At 38.8% G+C, this 15,517-nt stretch overlaps 1 protein-coding gene and 1 long non-coding RNA gene across 6 annotated transcripts in view; one reads left to right on the top strand and one right to left on the bottom strand.

Moving 5' to 3' along the window:
* The window catches only part of LOC146511683 (cadherin-18), a 198,378-nt gene extending 184,446 nt beyond the window's left edge, over window positions 1–13,932 (top strand). For all 5 annotated transcript variants that reach the window (XM_085173055.1, XM_085173056.1, XM_085173057.1 and 2 more), the window contains exons 11-12: window positions 7,019–7,270; window positions 13,104–13,932. In XM_085173055.1, the coding sequence (XP_085029181.1) occupies window positions 7,019–7,270; window positions 13,104–13,609 (758 nt within the window). In that variant the 3' untranslated portion in view covers window positions 13,610–13,932. The remainder of the gene's footprint in view (window positions 1–7,018; window positions 7,271–13,103) is intronic.
* The window catches only part of LOC146511680 (uncharacterized), a 302,155-nt gene that overhangs the window by 82,808 nt on the left and 203,830 nt on the right, over window positions 1–15,517 (bottom strand). The gene's annotated exons all lie outside the window — the stretch shown is intronic.

Genomic DNA, 15,517 nt, shown 5'->3' with positions numbered 1-15,517 from the left:
TTTGATTCCTCGCCGTACACTTTGACACACTTCTTTACTGAACCTTATCAGAAAGTGTTTTTTAATACTCTTTGATATTGTAAATTAAACTGTTATCTGAGTCTCATGAATTAACTGTGAGATTGTTGCCACAAATTCAATATACTGACACATCATACTTACCCTTAAATTAATTAATAAAAGTATTGCTGAGTCTGTAACACCTAAATAAACATATTTTCTTATTGTTTAGAAAGTATATATCTGTACAATCATCTGCAATGACTGTAATCATTGACTTTAAGTACCCACGTTTACTCTGTGACCCAGAATATATTTTACCCAAAATAGTGGAACTATAGAACGATGTTAAATTTCAAGTGGCAGCTAAGAAGAAAGTTCGTGCTGAATCCCATCAGCGGCACCTACACACACCCACCAAAGTTCACAAGGAATCCAACTAAGTGCATGTGTAGGCAAGTGTGAAGTCTGCAGAGATGTGGTTGCGTCGCATGTGTCTATTGTTGGTTTATTTTAGCTCTGTTTTATTTTTTCAGGCACACTTCATATGTTCTATAGAGCATCAGAACAAGGATTTCCTATTCACGCTATGAACATTACCAATCGGAAAATACAACCCCGAGCACATAATTGAGTTGATAATAGACTCATTATTGAGTAAAGACATTGCCACTAACTATCTGTCATGGTCCTGGGTCATGTAACCCAGTATTCTGAGTTTCTTGATGTTTTTGTTATTCCTTTCAGTCTAGTTTCATTTCAGTTTATCTAGTTACATTCTGTCATGCCTAGGTTACAGTTTTAATTCATGATTTATCAAGCTCCCCATTGGTCTCATCCCTGTGTGAAGTTTTCTGTGTTAAGTCTTCGTGTTTATCTGTCATGTTTCATGTCCAAGTTTTCTTTGTTTGTCTAGTTCGAGTCATGTCTGGGTCTCGTTATGTTTCCCGTTTTATTTTGAAGGATCCTTGTGTTTTTTGTTTATTGTATTTAGCTTCACGTCCCCTGTCCTGTCATTATGTTAATTGTTGTCAGCTGTTTTCGCCATGTGATTCCGCTTCCCCTGATCATTCCTTATGTGTACTTAATCCGTGTGTTTCTGCTCAGTCGGGGTCAGATCGTCTGTTATCCTCATCTTTTCATAGTTTCCGTTATTGTGTCACTGTTTCATAGCCTGCCTAGTTACTCTGTGTTCATAGTTTCTTCATAGGTCTTTCACAGAGTGTCATAGTCTTTTTAGGTTACACAGTGTTCTTGGTCTCCTTAGTTTTCCCAGTTTCAGTGTTCTCTAGTGTTTTTGTCATGCCATCAGCCACAATAAAGGCTCGCTTTATTTTTGGAAACCTAGTTCTGTCTCCACCGTGTCTGCATCTGGGTCTACCTCTTCTTCACGCCGGCGCACCCCGCCGTGACACTATCCCGATCATCTCTGCATGTCTACCAAACGTATTTGATAGGTCTTTATAATAACCATGACTAATAACCTGTAACATTGTAGTGAATTGCAGTTTTCATCTGTTTGATTAGAGAACAGTTTCGCTATATCTTTTATTTTGTTATTAATCATTATTAACCCTTAGATGTCAAAACACAACTTGTGTTCATCTCTCACAGAACAACAGCACAAATGGGGACAAACTGACACTAGCGATTTCTAAATAATTACAAGTGCATCATAAAATACTGTGTGTGTGTATTGATACCATCAGAATGTCACAGCAGCAGTGTCATAACTAATGATTAGTATTAATGCTGTCATTTGTCATTTCATGGTTAAGAGCAAAATAAGGCAATAATAAAGTTTAAATAACTGGCTATTTAAATTTTATCATAACCACATTTTATGAAACTTACTTTTTTCTGCTGTAAAATTTCTGATGCACTGTATAATAAGATAAGATAAGATAACTCTTTATTGTCATTGCACAGTCATACATAGTACAATAGTACAATGAAATTGGAAAACTGTCCTACGTCGGCACTACATATAACACAACACGACACGATATGACACATCACAACGCAACACAAACAACACAACACAGTATAATAACTTAGTAATAAAAAAAAGAATAAGTGTATTTGTATTGCACACTGTTATTATTGCACATTAATTATTATTGCACCTTGTTATAAATATAAATATTATTATTGTTATTGTTGTTTTAAACATTGTTACCTCCCCCCTAAAAAAGTCCAGGGAGGTAGCCAATCAGGTCAGCTATTTGCATTGATCAGGGCTATTGCCCTGTTGTAAAAGCTGTCCTTGAGTCTATTTGTCCGGGACCTCAGCAGCCTGAACCTCCTGCCGGACGGCAGCAGCTTAAACACCCGGTGTCCTGGGTGTGTACCGTCCCGTAGGATGCTGCAGGCCCTCTTGAGACATAATAAATGCCTTATCTCAAAAAAAGGAGAGACTGGAATGAATAAGTGGCACAAAAGTTATGTAAGTGATAACCAACATCATGCTAATGCTTCTGGTAAAGTAAAAAAAATTAAAATAGGCCATTTTAAAACCCAGTGTAAGGAGGCTTTCACCATGCTGTAGCAGACACCAGAAAAAAAGCATTTTTTTTCTAGCGATTGCCAAAATATTACTTTCCTAATACTTCTCTCATTTGCTGTTTGATCACCTGTCATGTACTGCAAGAAAAGCCACATGGTATTGGAGACGCCACATGGTTAAACTGAGACTTTACGAAAGAGTACTGTGTTTCCTCTCACGTGGATTCACTGTGCTTGCAGATGGCCCTTCTCGCTGCAGTATTAATCAACAAGCACAGAGCTCTCCTCCACCCACCTGTGATGACAGGAGGTTTCATGTGAAATTAGCATGACATAATTGATGCGAACTTCGTCGCTGTGGTCTGTACAAGGACCTATGCTGCTGTGGAACTGTGCTTCAAAGTGCAAAAGCTCTGTTGGAGAACATCACTTACACAGCTTGTTTATCTCTGTTTGCTTTAGCCTCCTTCTCCATCCTCAATACTCCTTCCTTTGGCTCACACATGCATACACTCCTCCTCCATACATCCCCATGCATCGCTCTCTTCAGCTCTCATCTTCCACTTCTCCATCTTTCTCTCTTGTTATTTGCATCTCTCGCGCTGCGCTCTCTCAAAACCCCCACCCATCTGCTTGCTGATACAGTGATACTGCGAGTCTGACTTAATAAAGCTTGAAGTACGTGTTGTCATTCCAACTGTCGATCATTATAATTATTCATAGATGGAGCAGAGATTGGAGTGGGAGGCGAGGTCTCTGAGCAGCAGAGCGATAGTACAGCATGGCGGAGGTGTTTTCACTGAGTGCAGAGAAAAGGTTGCCCTTGTGCACGATTCAGCATTTTTGAAACCTGAAATACTGCACGAATATGTATCAGCATGCAATGTGTCATCTGCTAGTTTCTGGGTAGCCAGTCATGTGAGGCCCAAGTTATTCATCCAGGTAGCTGATTCACCCATCCATATAGCTAAAATGAACAGGGATGACAAAGCTGGTTCTGTTCAAGGATAGTACTTTGATACATCATCATCATTATCTTTACGTTATTATGCACCTACATGCCTTACGCCCAGTTATGTGCAGTACCTTAAAAGTCCTGCTTATGCTGCTGTCCTAGTGTTCATGTTACATCTGTTAATGTTTCCAGATTTTGCACACCAGTGCACGTTTGTCTTCACATTCAAATCGCCAAATATTAAGATTTGCACTAGTATGTAGAGCAGGGCGATATGACCAAAAATATTTATCACGATATACATTTGAAATTTTGCAATAACGATATAACTGACGATATAATTGATACTAGACAAAATATTTTACAACTCCACAACTTTATTAGTGCAAAAGAACCCATCAATGTATTTTCACTCAAACAAGCAGCTGTTTGTTATGTGCATTAAAGTTATATAAAAATGTAACAGTGCAAATACAAATTCCTTGCTGACAGTTTAACCAAAAGGCATTTCCAGTGGAAACTGGCCGACATATCCTCAGCATAACCATGTATAATATCCACAGAACTTAAAAAGAGGTTATACACACACAATACCGTAATATTATGCTGAAGCACAGCATGCATCACTCCGCGAGGCTCCTCCCTACGATAGCCGTAATGCTCTGACAATCCATCAAGCGGTGCGGCTTCGTAGCTTAGCAAAGTCGTACTGAAACATTTGACAGATTTTCGAGCTCCGTGTGCATAAAATCGTTTCGAGGTCAGTAAACACAACCAGAATTCATACACACAGGATTATAAGGGACACTGTCGATTTTCAGAAAAATCAAAGGATTGATTTTAAGTGTGCCATATTTTCCAAACAACACGGTAATAACGACGACCCGTTAGCATGCACTACCAAAAATAGTGCTTTGTTGTTTATCTGACGGACAAAAGCTAAACCAGTCCCACACCACTGAAGTTGCAGCATTTTACAAACCAGTTCTGGTTCATCCGTTTCATTTAACGATCCGCTTTCGCTCTTCTCATTCTGCGTCGCCGCCATGTGCGTATTTAAACATAGGCACTGCGCATGCGCCTTTTACCCATATTCTATCGCGATATGTCATTTTCCCATCGTTGCCCAAAATTACACCGGTATTACCGTGAACGGTATGATATAGCCCAGCCCTACTAGTATGTATCACACTTAAGTTGTTACTTAAACCTGCAATGCATCTCTTACACTGGAAGAGGGGAAATTCCTTTTCCAAATCGAATATACAATACAATATAACTATCCAGTTTTATGTGTAGCTCATATTTTAAATATGTATTTGTCGTTATGCACACACCTATACCAGCAGCAGCTAAGTTGTTATTGATATCCCAAAGGAATTAAAAATAAAAGATCTCTAAAGCTTGGTGAAGGTGCAGCATATAATTAAATATCTGCATAATAATCTGCAACTGATGCCACCTCAAAACCCTCTGTTCCCATTAAAAATCTATTAATGGAATTTACTAATAAGGCACTGTGTCAATTTTGCAGATTAAAGGCGTAGACACAAGTATTTATGCAGCTGGCCGTTTTGGGAGTTTTCTTTTTGGAGCTCAAAATCTTGGAAGGAGAGTTTTCCAATTGGTCATGCAAACCTGATTTACTATCCTTTGCTGTAGGCAGTTTACGGCAATTTTATTGTTTTTGGAATGCCAGAGGCATCAAAACAAGTGCTTTATTGGCATGGGTGAATCCCGTCCTGTTGCTCTTCACTTAGTCTACGTTCACACTGCAGGTGTTAATGCTCAATTCAGAGTTTTTGATCAAATCCGATTTTTTTGTCTGCTCGTTCACACTACAAATAAAATGCGACAGCAAACGGGCTCTAGTGTGAACGCTCAAAGCGGCCCGCATGCGCAAAAGAAGACTTCACACACAACGCGCTCTGTTTAGACTCAGAGCAAACAGTATTGTTTGACTGATTGCCCTTAATATAAAGACTTCGGACTTTACGTTTCCCAATTTTTGCTTTAAGTTATTTTGTTATTTACATAATAATGTAAACAACCTAATAATGATCCTTATTGCTGTTTTAGAGGAGCGGTGCTTCAAAGGATAGTTGCAGATTTCTGTCAGAATCTGCAGATTATACAGTACAAATAAAATGTTCACATTTCTCCAACGTTGTCTTCTTAACAGTTTCACTAACATCTACACGGGATGGCCAGGAAGCGTTTGCACTGTCTTCTCTGGCGCTTCTCCGGCGCTGATAATTGGCGTCTGTCTTGTGTCAGTGACGTAAAAGATGTATTTAATACGACTTGACCGTTCACACAGCAGTCGCTTTCTAAAACATCGGATATGTATCAGATTCAGTACCACATACGAAAGTGAGCCAGATCGGATTTGAAAATATCAGATTTGTGCCGTTCACACTGTCACACCATGATCGGATATGGGTCGCATAGGGTCAAAAAAACCCAGGATTTGATGCGCTTTCGCCTGCAGTGTGAACGTAGCCTTAGTCATCCTGAATGTTTGAAAACCAAGCCTCGCATATGAATCTTTATCAGAGCTTCCAGTATTATCCAGAGAATTACTTTCTAAACCCTCAAAGTCACACACAGCTCAAATACAATTTCTTTGAGAAGAATTTGCTCTCTATCAAATTCATATTGAATTTCCTTCAATTACCTTTCATTGATCTGAATTGCTAAACTCTTCCAGGGGAGAAATACACCAAGTAAACCTGAGCTTACATTATATTGTATATGTATTTTTCTTAATAGATGACTTGCTTTCTCAGTGGTTCTTCTCATATTTTGGCCCACTACTTTGATGGTGTTGACTCATTGAAAGCAAACTTTGTTTAAAGACGATTGTACTGTTGGAAGATGTTGTTTGAATTTTTGTCTCCTGCTAATTTACTTTGCTTTGTAAATCCAGCCCTTAGATTTTATATATCTGTAATTTCATTATTAAAATATTTTCTACCATACTCCCCAGTTTGTCCAATAGATGTGGTGAGTGCACACGATTATAAAATGGTACATTCAGGGTAAAGGTTAGTAAAGTACTAATGTAATTTCCAAATATTATTTTTTTGTGTGTCTTCTCATTTGCTTCAGTTTCGTTGCTCAGCCTGGCTATAGAACCTACTAGAAGTCTACCTCATTTGCTTTTTTCCCCAGCCTTTTTACTTTTGTTTATCTAAGTAACATGTTTCATTAACAGAAATGTTTCTGCAAGGGCCAAGGTGATCTGCTCTTTTGCAGCACATTAAAATAGAAAATGAATACCTTTGAAATGAATTAGCTTTGGCACACAGGAAAGCTGTAGAGTTTGTAAGAAATCGACCAGCTTCGAATACTTCAAAAGAAGAAGAAAAAGCATTCACAATACCCAGTGAATGCTTTTTTTTGATGTGTTTAGCTAATGACACTTATACATAAACAGGAAATTATATACTTCACAGGAAGAGACATCTGACTAAAAAGAGGAACCAGAGAATGAGTCTTTTTAACCAAGGACACCAATTTTTTTATTAACTCTTTACTTTTGTTTTTCTTTTACAGACAGTACAGGCAGCATCATTGCAAGACGGCGCCGTTTCAACCACCTGACACAGGAGCTCTACGAGCTGCCCATTGTAGTGTGGGACGGTGGGGAGCCTTCGCTGAGCGGAACCAGCACCTTGACCCTGCGGGTGTGCCCATGCCAGCGCCATGGCAGGATCCGGATGTGCCAAGGCGAAGCATTCCTATCATCAGCAGGTCTCAGCACGGGGGCCTTGATTGCCATCCTGCTGTGCATCGTTATCCTGCTGGGTAAGTTGGGACAGCCACTGTGGGGACTTCGGCAGGGGGGCACTGCCCGGGGGCAAATATATGGAGGCCATGGATGGAGGAGATGGACCATAGAAGTGCAAGGAAGAGTGGGAGGTTTTGAAAAGCTATGACAAGGGCAGAGGATGAAAAGGCGTGTGAGGACACAGGTAGAATCTGGAATGAGGGTAGAGAGAGTTAGAAGAAAAGGAAGAGCATGTGAAGGACAGAAGAGAAGGAGAGCGCACAAAGAGGAGTTTAGAAGGAAGGTGACTAAAAAGGAGATGGGAAGGACAAAGAGAGGAAAAGGTGAGAGGAATGATGATTGTAGGGTCAATACGAGAAGAGAGAGGCGGTGCGTACAACTGACAGGCTATTATGAATGACGCTGCGCCACTTGAAGACGGGAACTTTTTTCGTCTGAGGCAACTCGATTCAGAAAGAAATGTGAATCCAATCAATTTCTTTAAAATTGGGAATTTAGTTTGAGTCTTCTGTCTTACTTACAATCAAATCTCTCTTTTTTTTAATCCTTCCATCACTCCCTGCAGGGAAAGTGTTTGACATTGCATGTTGTGACTAGAAGAGCATAGGACAAGCTTGGGAGGATATGGTGACAGCCAACATAGATACCACTCTGCTGATTTCATGTGTGAAGGATGTGTTATGCGCCACGAATATAAAACCATCAGAAATACAGTGAAACTACACAGGGCTTATTTGGTGTTGCCAGCTTGTCACAGCACCGAGAAAACATGTCTTCGATGAAAATGCATGCCTTGTTACTATGGCAACCCCTCTTTGCAGTGACAGTAAGTGATTATATATAAACTTGGAAATATGATCTGGCCGCATGAATTTAGAACGTTGGACAGCAAGCATCAAAGGTCAGACTAAAAAAAAAAAAATCTTTGACATATATTGAAAATTCAAACAGAAGATTGAATGAAAATTGTTGAATTTACTAAAGGTGTGAGGATTGCTGCAAACCAAAGTACATCAGAACATGATTAGGAAAAACTATGTAATAACAAAGGTTCATCAATGCTCCTCTCCCCTCCTCTCTTTACTGATTGTCTGTGGACATTAGTGCATGAAGGTTATGCATATTCATACCAGCTTTCTTCGTCCTCTATGCCAGCCTCTGGCTGAGATGAACAAAAGGCCATCACCACTGTTTGGTGCAAACCCTTGAGTGAGAGACACATGCTGAATCACTAATCATCAGCACAAGAAAGAGCTTGTTTTGAACAGAGAAGCAAAGAGAACAAGGAAGAGACAAAATATCACACCTGCTTTCTTTTTGTGTTTCACCTGTGTTGTATTTTGCTTTCACACTTTCTAGTCTCAGGTTCTTTGTCTCTCACGTAGCGCCTCTCGACAGAGGGTCACCCGAAGAAATTTGAGATTTTGTCAGTGTGTCCCAGTCAAAAAAATAAATAAATATATTCCACTCCGTTTACCTTCCCATCATTTTTCTTGCCTTTGTCGTTTTTCGTAATTCAACATCTTTTCACCATTCCTCAAAATGTGGCACCTCGCACCTCTCTTTTACCAAATATAATGAAGAAGTAGCTTAATGTCGGATTGAAATGATGGTGCGCGTTCTCTAAACGTGATATGCTCATTTCTTTAATTGCACTGGGAGACTTCTTTTGCATGTCATACACTCCTCTCCCCCAGTACTGTCAGGCTAAGCATCTCAGTGTGTTTAGGCTTTGGTACTAGCATGCAACATGTATCTCGACATTTACCGCATAATAAACTCACAGGCCTTTAATCATCTTCCATTATATTGCTGTCATTGTGATCAGACCTCAGTGCAAATTAGGAAGAGCTTATGTACACATGGAGTATCCTAAGTCAAAGAAAGCAACACAATGTGCATGCACTGATTATTTTGAAACTCTCTGCAGCCTTTGAGAGTTTGCTTAAGCTAATTAATGTGCATTAATGAATATGCTATAAACCTTGGACCAGAAAATACAAAAATCTGTTTTTAAAACATAACTATAGCTAGCTGTTTAGTAAAGAGAAGTGGTACCAAATCAGTGTATCGCCTAAACACGCAGCGCGCACAGTTTCAGTTCTTGCTCATCTTTGCTTGTCAGTGTGACTTGTCTGTGGCTGATTGTTTTCTGTTTGTCCGATTAATGTCCGTGCTTTATCTCTGTGCCCTCTAATAAGCCATTTAATTAGGCCTGCAGCAAACCAGAAAGGGATGCAAACTAATGATTCAGCTGATAATGACCTTTACGCAGCTTAAAATATTCATAAGCCCATCATTGTTTGGATGTAGTTTCCAATACTAATATTAACTCACTATGGAGGAAATAGTACACTATTACTTTACTAGCTGGGTTAAATGAGGAATTTTAGAATAATCTCTACAGCCTCCTTGATATCTAAACTCTTATGAGTTTGTACTGACACAGATTACCATAAATATCATTTCAAGGGTAAGATTTAAGTTCATTTTAGCATCTTATTTTATGTAATAAGCCTTGAAACTTGCCTTTCATTTTAGTACAAATACAATGGCTACTAGGCAAAGTGTCAGTGTTAGTCTGATTGAGTCATTCTTTTCCCTCAGGACTCCATCTCTTATTTACAAACCACATTTTTTTTCTAATAATGATTTTAAAGCCTGTCTTGCATATTTGAAATATAATTAATGAACTCCATGGCTTGCATATTGATCCATAAAAATAATAGAAGTTCTGTAGCAATGTTCCAGTTAACCAAGTTTTGCTCTCTTTGACCTTTGGTTTGATGCTTATGAGTTTCCACTTACTTATTATATCACACAGGGCAAAAGTTCTAAGCTACTCTTCATTTCTTTAGTCTTGCTTCCAAGGAGCCAGACATATGGTCCATTGGTCTTGAGCAATAAGCTTCTGTGGACACTGACTGCAACTATTTCACTCATTTTCAGTCCAGTCCTTGTACCTGATCATTTTAGGAGGGATCACACAAAAAAGGAAAACAAACAAACTATTTGTGCTTTAGTTGAATCTATGAAAAAGTCCACAGATAACACGGTTTAACAGGCGTAACATAGTATTTCACAACAACGTGATTTTCAAAGACCAATTAGCCAAAGGTTCAGAGTGTCTTGGCATGTTGTCCAGCATGTCATTAAAAAGTTAAGGAAACTGGTTAACTAACTGGAGGATAACAGAAAGGCTGCTGTGCAGAAGTCATGGATTTACCTCCCCAGAGTCTGGACCTCAAAATTAGTGAACCATTCTGGGATCATCTTGACAGAGAACAGAGTAAAAAGAGCTTTGGACTATCCTCCAGGAAGCCTGGAGAACTATTCCTGAGGACTAGTTAAAGAAATTTCAAGTAAGATTGTCTAAGACGGTTCATGCCATGTTGAAAAATAAAGGTGTTCATACCAATTATTGACTTTCAAGCTTGTTAGAATCCTTTTTTGCCTTATATGCTGTATTCCATATTGCTCTACCTAGTTCCCATTTTTCTAACAAAATATTAAGAAATGACCAACGGCTAAAGACTTTCACATACTACTGTAGAAACCTAACTTTATAATACAACACAGTCTTGTTGTATAATCTCCTATAATCACATAATAAATGTGACTTGTGCAACAGTCTCTACTGTACTGACACAAATCTGTAGACTCAAATAGTGCTTCCAGTGCCATGAGTGGTATAATGAGCAACACATATACCCTATAGCTGGTATAGGCTAGCCACATGGAATGACCTGAATAGCCCATTATGAAGCTTTAATGGAGAAAGTGTATTCCAATATAGTTTCCACAGTGGACAGGAATATACTTTAAATGCAAGTAGATCATGAACTGTGGAGAGTGCTGTCTGGTGTATGAAATACCAGCAAGTAATAAAGGTGCATTTTCTCAGAGTCTCAGTAACATTTTTACTGTATGCTAAGGTTGTTTACCTCTAAATCACAGCGAGGCATTAAAGTGCAGATAGCGCAAGAGAGACGTGGTGCAAAACAGTTTTAACCGTATCAGCTACAACACGTGCATGACACAGTTAAATAAATAATCAAAAAATAAATTGTTTCCTTTTTCTGCTCAGTGATTTTCCCAAGTTGCCTCACACAGTCACATGGTGGCTTTGTGTAATTGGTTGCTTTAAACAAGCTGAGTGATAAGCACTGTCCCAGACAAATTGCATTTTTCACCCTCTACAACCCCACTTGGGCAAAGCACCAGGTGGAATAAAGTTTAGGGGGTTTTGTACAGATTAATCACCCTTTAAAAATATATATATATATTAAAACACGAGCTTGAAAAAACACTCAGTGGTGAAACTTTTAATGAATTTGAGTGTAATCACTTTATTCATCAGGTGTATGAGGGTATAGTGAGACAGATTTTTTTTGTGTGTGTGTCTCACTGCACCAAAGTTGTTATCTTGCCATTAAAAAAATCAAATATTAAAGACATGAAAAAATGTCTCTTTATACATTTCGCTATTTGAGTCCTCATGCTTAACTTAAGGAGGCTAGTTTAATTCAGATCCATAGATCTAATCTAATCAGAAGCCAAGCAGTGTTACAAAGTTGCAAAAATAAAACGGTGTTTTGTGTAACGTATAGATTTTTTTAGTTCTGATGAAACTCTGCACTTTGGTTTTACTTTTTTTCTTACCTACAAAATTGAACTACTGGAATAAAGTCTCCAGTGGTTGACTAACTCAAGTTTGAAGAGAGGATGTTTTGAGGTACACTGACAACAGAACTGCTTTATAGTCAGTTACAGCATGCCGAATCTACTGCAATATGTATACAAAATGTTTTACTTGAATAAATACATCAGATCGGGTAAATGCATCGGTGCATCCCTGAGGTTATGAAAGCTGAATCCTGTTACTCTTTATCCAACACATCACCTTCCCATCTCTCACCTTGTATGCGTTAGGTGCCTCATCATTACAGGCCGATCTAACACAATAGTGTGTTGCTTTTAGGTGAATGTAGAATATAACAGTTAGATATGCAATGCCTAAATGCACTATTTTTTAAAAAACATTATTGGTGTGAAACATTATGTTTTTTCTCCTAGTAGCTTTCAATGCAGCTTCAGTGTGAAGGCCATTCGGCTCTGCAGTAATACTGATATATCTCACTTGTCTGTGCTAATGTAACTTAATGAACTCCTTTTAGATATTGCACTGCTGTAAAAATTTTCTTCCCTCACTGAAGCCATTTTATTAAATAAATGTTCACGTTAACATATTGCTAAGAGGTCATCATTAACCCAAAGAAGCATAACTCTCATTAGCTTAAGTTTCAAACTCTAGCACGTTATCAAGTATTACTTGACTTCATGACTTCATTAAGAGTTGGAAAATATATTTTACACTGTAAGCTATTTGTCAGTGCAGACATTTGGCAACATCAGGCCATATTTTCTTTAATGTAGATGAGCAGGCACATTCTTTCTATTCACATAAAACTTAGAGGTCATTGCATGAGAAAAATATTTGAAATGTTGGACATTTTGATTGAATATGAGGTTGAATTGGCTGCAGCAATGACTCTAATGTGCACATCGCCACCGTGTCAATCGTTAGCATTCAAATAATAATCAGGGATTCATTGCTAATGACTTCTAATGCTTCTTACTGGTATCCAGCTTTTTAGCCCTGTGTTATTTTAAGCATCCTGGTGGAAATTATATACTGTATATATGCCAAAAAAAAAAAAAAAAAAAAAAACAGCTTTGGTGCAGTGAATTTTTTTAAAAGATATTAGCACATAGCACATTAGCATCTTTTAACTGTCCTCACCGTGATTAGCACTAACACTGCAAAACATCTTTTTTTCTGTGTTGCAGCAATTGTAGTCCTGTTTATTACTCTAAGGCGGAGCAAGAAAGAGCCCCTCATCATCTCTGAAGAAGACATTAGAGAGAATGTGGTCACCTATGATGACGAGGGCGGTGGCGAGGAGGACACGGAGGCTTTCGACATCATCGCTCTTCGTAACCCGGCTGCCGCAGAGGAGCTCAAGTTCCGACGGGACATTCGCCCAGAGGGGAGGAAACATTGCGGCCCGCCCCGCATCCATCGCAGCCCGTCTGTGGAGCTGGATGAGGTGGATGTGCATGAATTCATCAAGCAGAAACTAGTGGAGGCCGACATGGACACTAGCGTGCCGCCGTACGATTCACTTCAGACCTACGCTTACGAGGGTCAGGGCTCACCTACAGGATCCGTCAGTCCTTTAGACTCACCCGGCACACATTCGGAGCAGGATTTTAACTATCTGGATAACTGGGGACCCCAGTTCCAGAAACTAGCAGAACTCTACGGAGATCCAGAGTCAGATGTGACGACCTAGTCTGTGATTTCAGTCTTGTTCAAACCAAATCTGTTTGAAATCCGTTTTTTCAGATTTTCAGTGAAGGATATCAACAAACAGATATGCTAACTGTTTCAGTGGTTTCCAACTTATACTGTTGAACTAAAAAGGACTGCTCTATTTTTATTTATTTTGTTTTTCATTTTGTCCCTTTGGATCATGGGTCGTTCATCTGGAAGCATTAAATCAGATTTTGAAAAGGAAAAACATAAATATGGGGAAAGGAAAATGATATTTTCCTTGTTGTATATTTTTTAATGCTCAATAAAGTCCTGAAATCCATATAAGTGGATATGTGAAAATTTGTACATTTGTCTTTTTCCTCCAAGCATGGATATACAGCACAGCATGGAATTATCATGGTGGGAGGCATTACCAATGCTATTCATGATTCAACACACAGAGGATGGTGCTGAGGCAGCCATATGCGCAACAATGAAACCTGCAGCAAAATGAGCTTACAATGTGTTTTGTTTATTTTATGTGGTTGTTAGGCTGACTTCTCACTTGTTAACTAAGAAAAAGGAAAGTACTTACTTATCCAGTTAACCATCTATACCCCAATAATGTTGGAGACTCGTGAGAATTCCCAAAGAAAGAAAGAAATGGGAAATCTGGTGAACACTAAACACCTCTCTATTTAAGATTTATAATTTTAGACTTTCATCTCTTTCTCATCCTATTGATCGTCTGACTGCACTATGTATTCCCTTATCCTCTTCCTCCTTACCTGTAGCCTCATTTCCTGAACTGAAGTCAGAAAACAGGCATCAGCATGCTTAAACATGCTTATGACCCTTCTTGCTCTGAACAGCTGACAACAAGGTGGCTAAATATTAACTGATGATGAACCTTTATGCTAGCTAATGTTAGGCTCAAGTATCCTAAAAATCACACTTTCCTGTAATAAGCAGATTGATTAAATTCCCACTTTGTAAGAGTTTATTTGCTAATTCCCTGAGTCTGACAATGTTAGAAGGTTCACTAACACTGACACAGCATTGAAACCAATAGAAAAGTTAAGGATATTCTCAGCAAATCGTCATTCATATTGGTTAAAAGTGAACTGACTCGTCGACCTGTATCGGACTCATTTCACAAAGTTTAACAGCCTCATCCAGAGCAAACAGATGTTGACGCTTCACATCTGAGGTGAAACACTGACCAGAACATTTAAAGTATCTCGGGTACAAATGTAAAACACTACAGAACATTTCATTGGCATATCTATTTTTTCCGTGTTGGTGTTATTCAAATAAATTCAAATATAAGGTCTCAAAAATGATTTCATAGTTGCTAGTAGAAACTTGCTGGCCATCCACTGCAGTTATAGGGAAACAGAGCACATGCAGCCATAAAGGGGTGCAGAGGTCTGAGGTATATATATTTGCAAACAATAAATGTACAGTGCATCTGCATGTATTCACAGTGCTTTACTTGTTCCACATTTTGTCATGTTACAGCCTAATTCCAAAATGGATGAAATTCATTTCTCACCTTAAAATTCTACACATACCATAATTACAAAGATTATTAAAAACTAAAATAATAATCCACAGCTAATCACAGCCTTTTCCATGAAAGTCAAACTCACTTGCGTTCGTCTGTGAGATGTTTCTACAATTTCCAGTGTTACTCTGGCCTTTTGGAAGGTTCCCCCCTCTCCACAAATATTTCTGCAGCTCTTCACCAATCAAGCCTGTATGGCATAATGACCAGATGGAAGCCACTACATGACAGCTCACCTAAATATCCTGGTCTGATCAAACAAAGATTGAACTCTTTGGTCTGAATGCCAAGTCTTATATCTGGAGAAAACCAGGCACCACTCATCATCTGGCTAATACAGCCGTACAGTGAAGCATGGCAGTGGGAATGTTTTTCTGC

Source organism: Neolamprologus multifasciatus, chromosome 9, assembly GCF_963576455.1.
Source record: "Neolamprologus multifasciatus chromosome 9, fNeoMul1.2, whole genome shotgun sequence".
Taxonomy (NCBI): Eukaryota; Metazoa; Chordata; class Actinopteri; order Cichliformes; family Cichlidae; genus Neolamprologus; species Neolamprologus multifasciatus.
The sequence above is the reverse complement of the archived record's forward strand: the minus strand, read 5'-3'. Positions and strand labels throughout refer to the sequence as shown.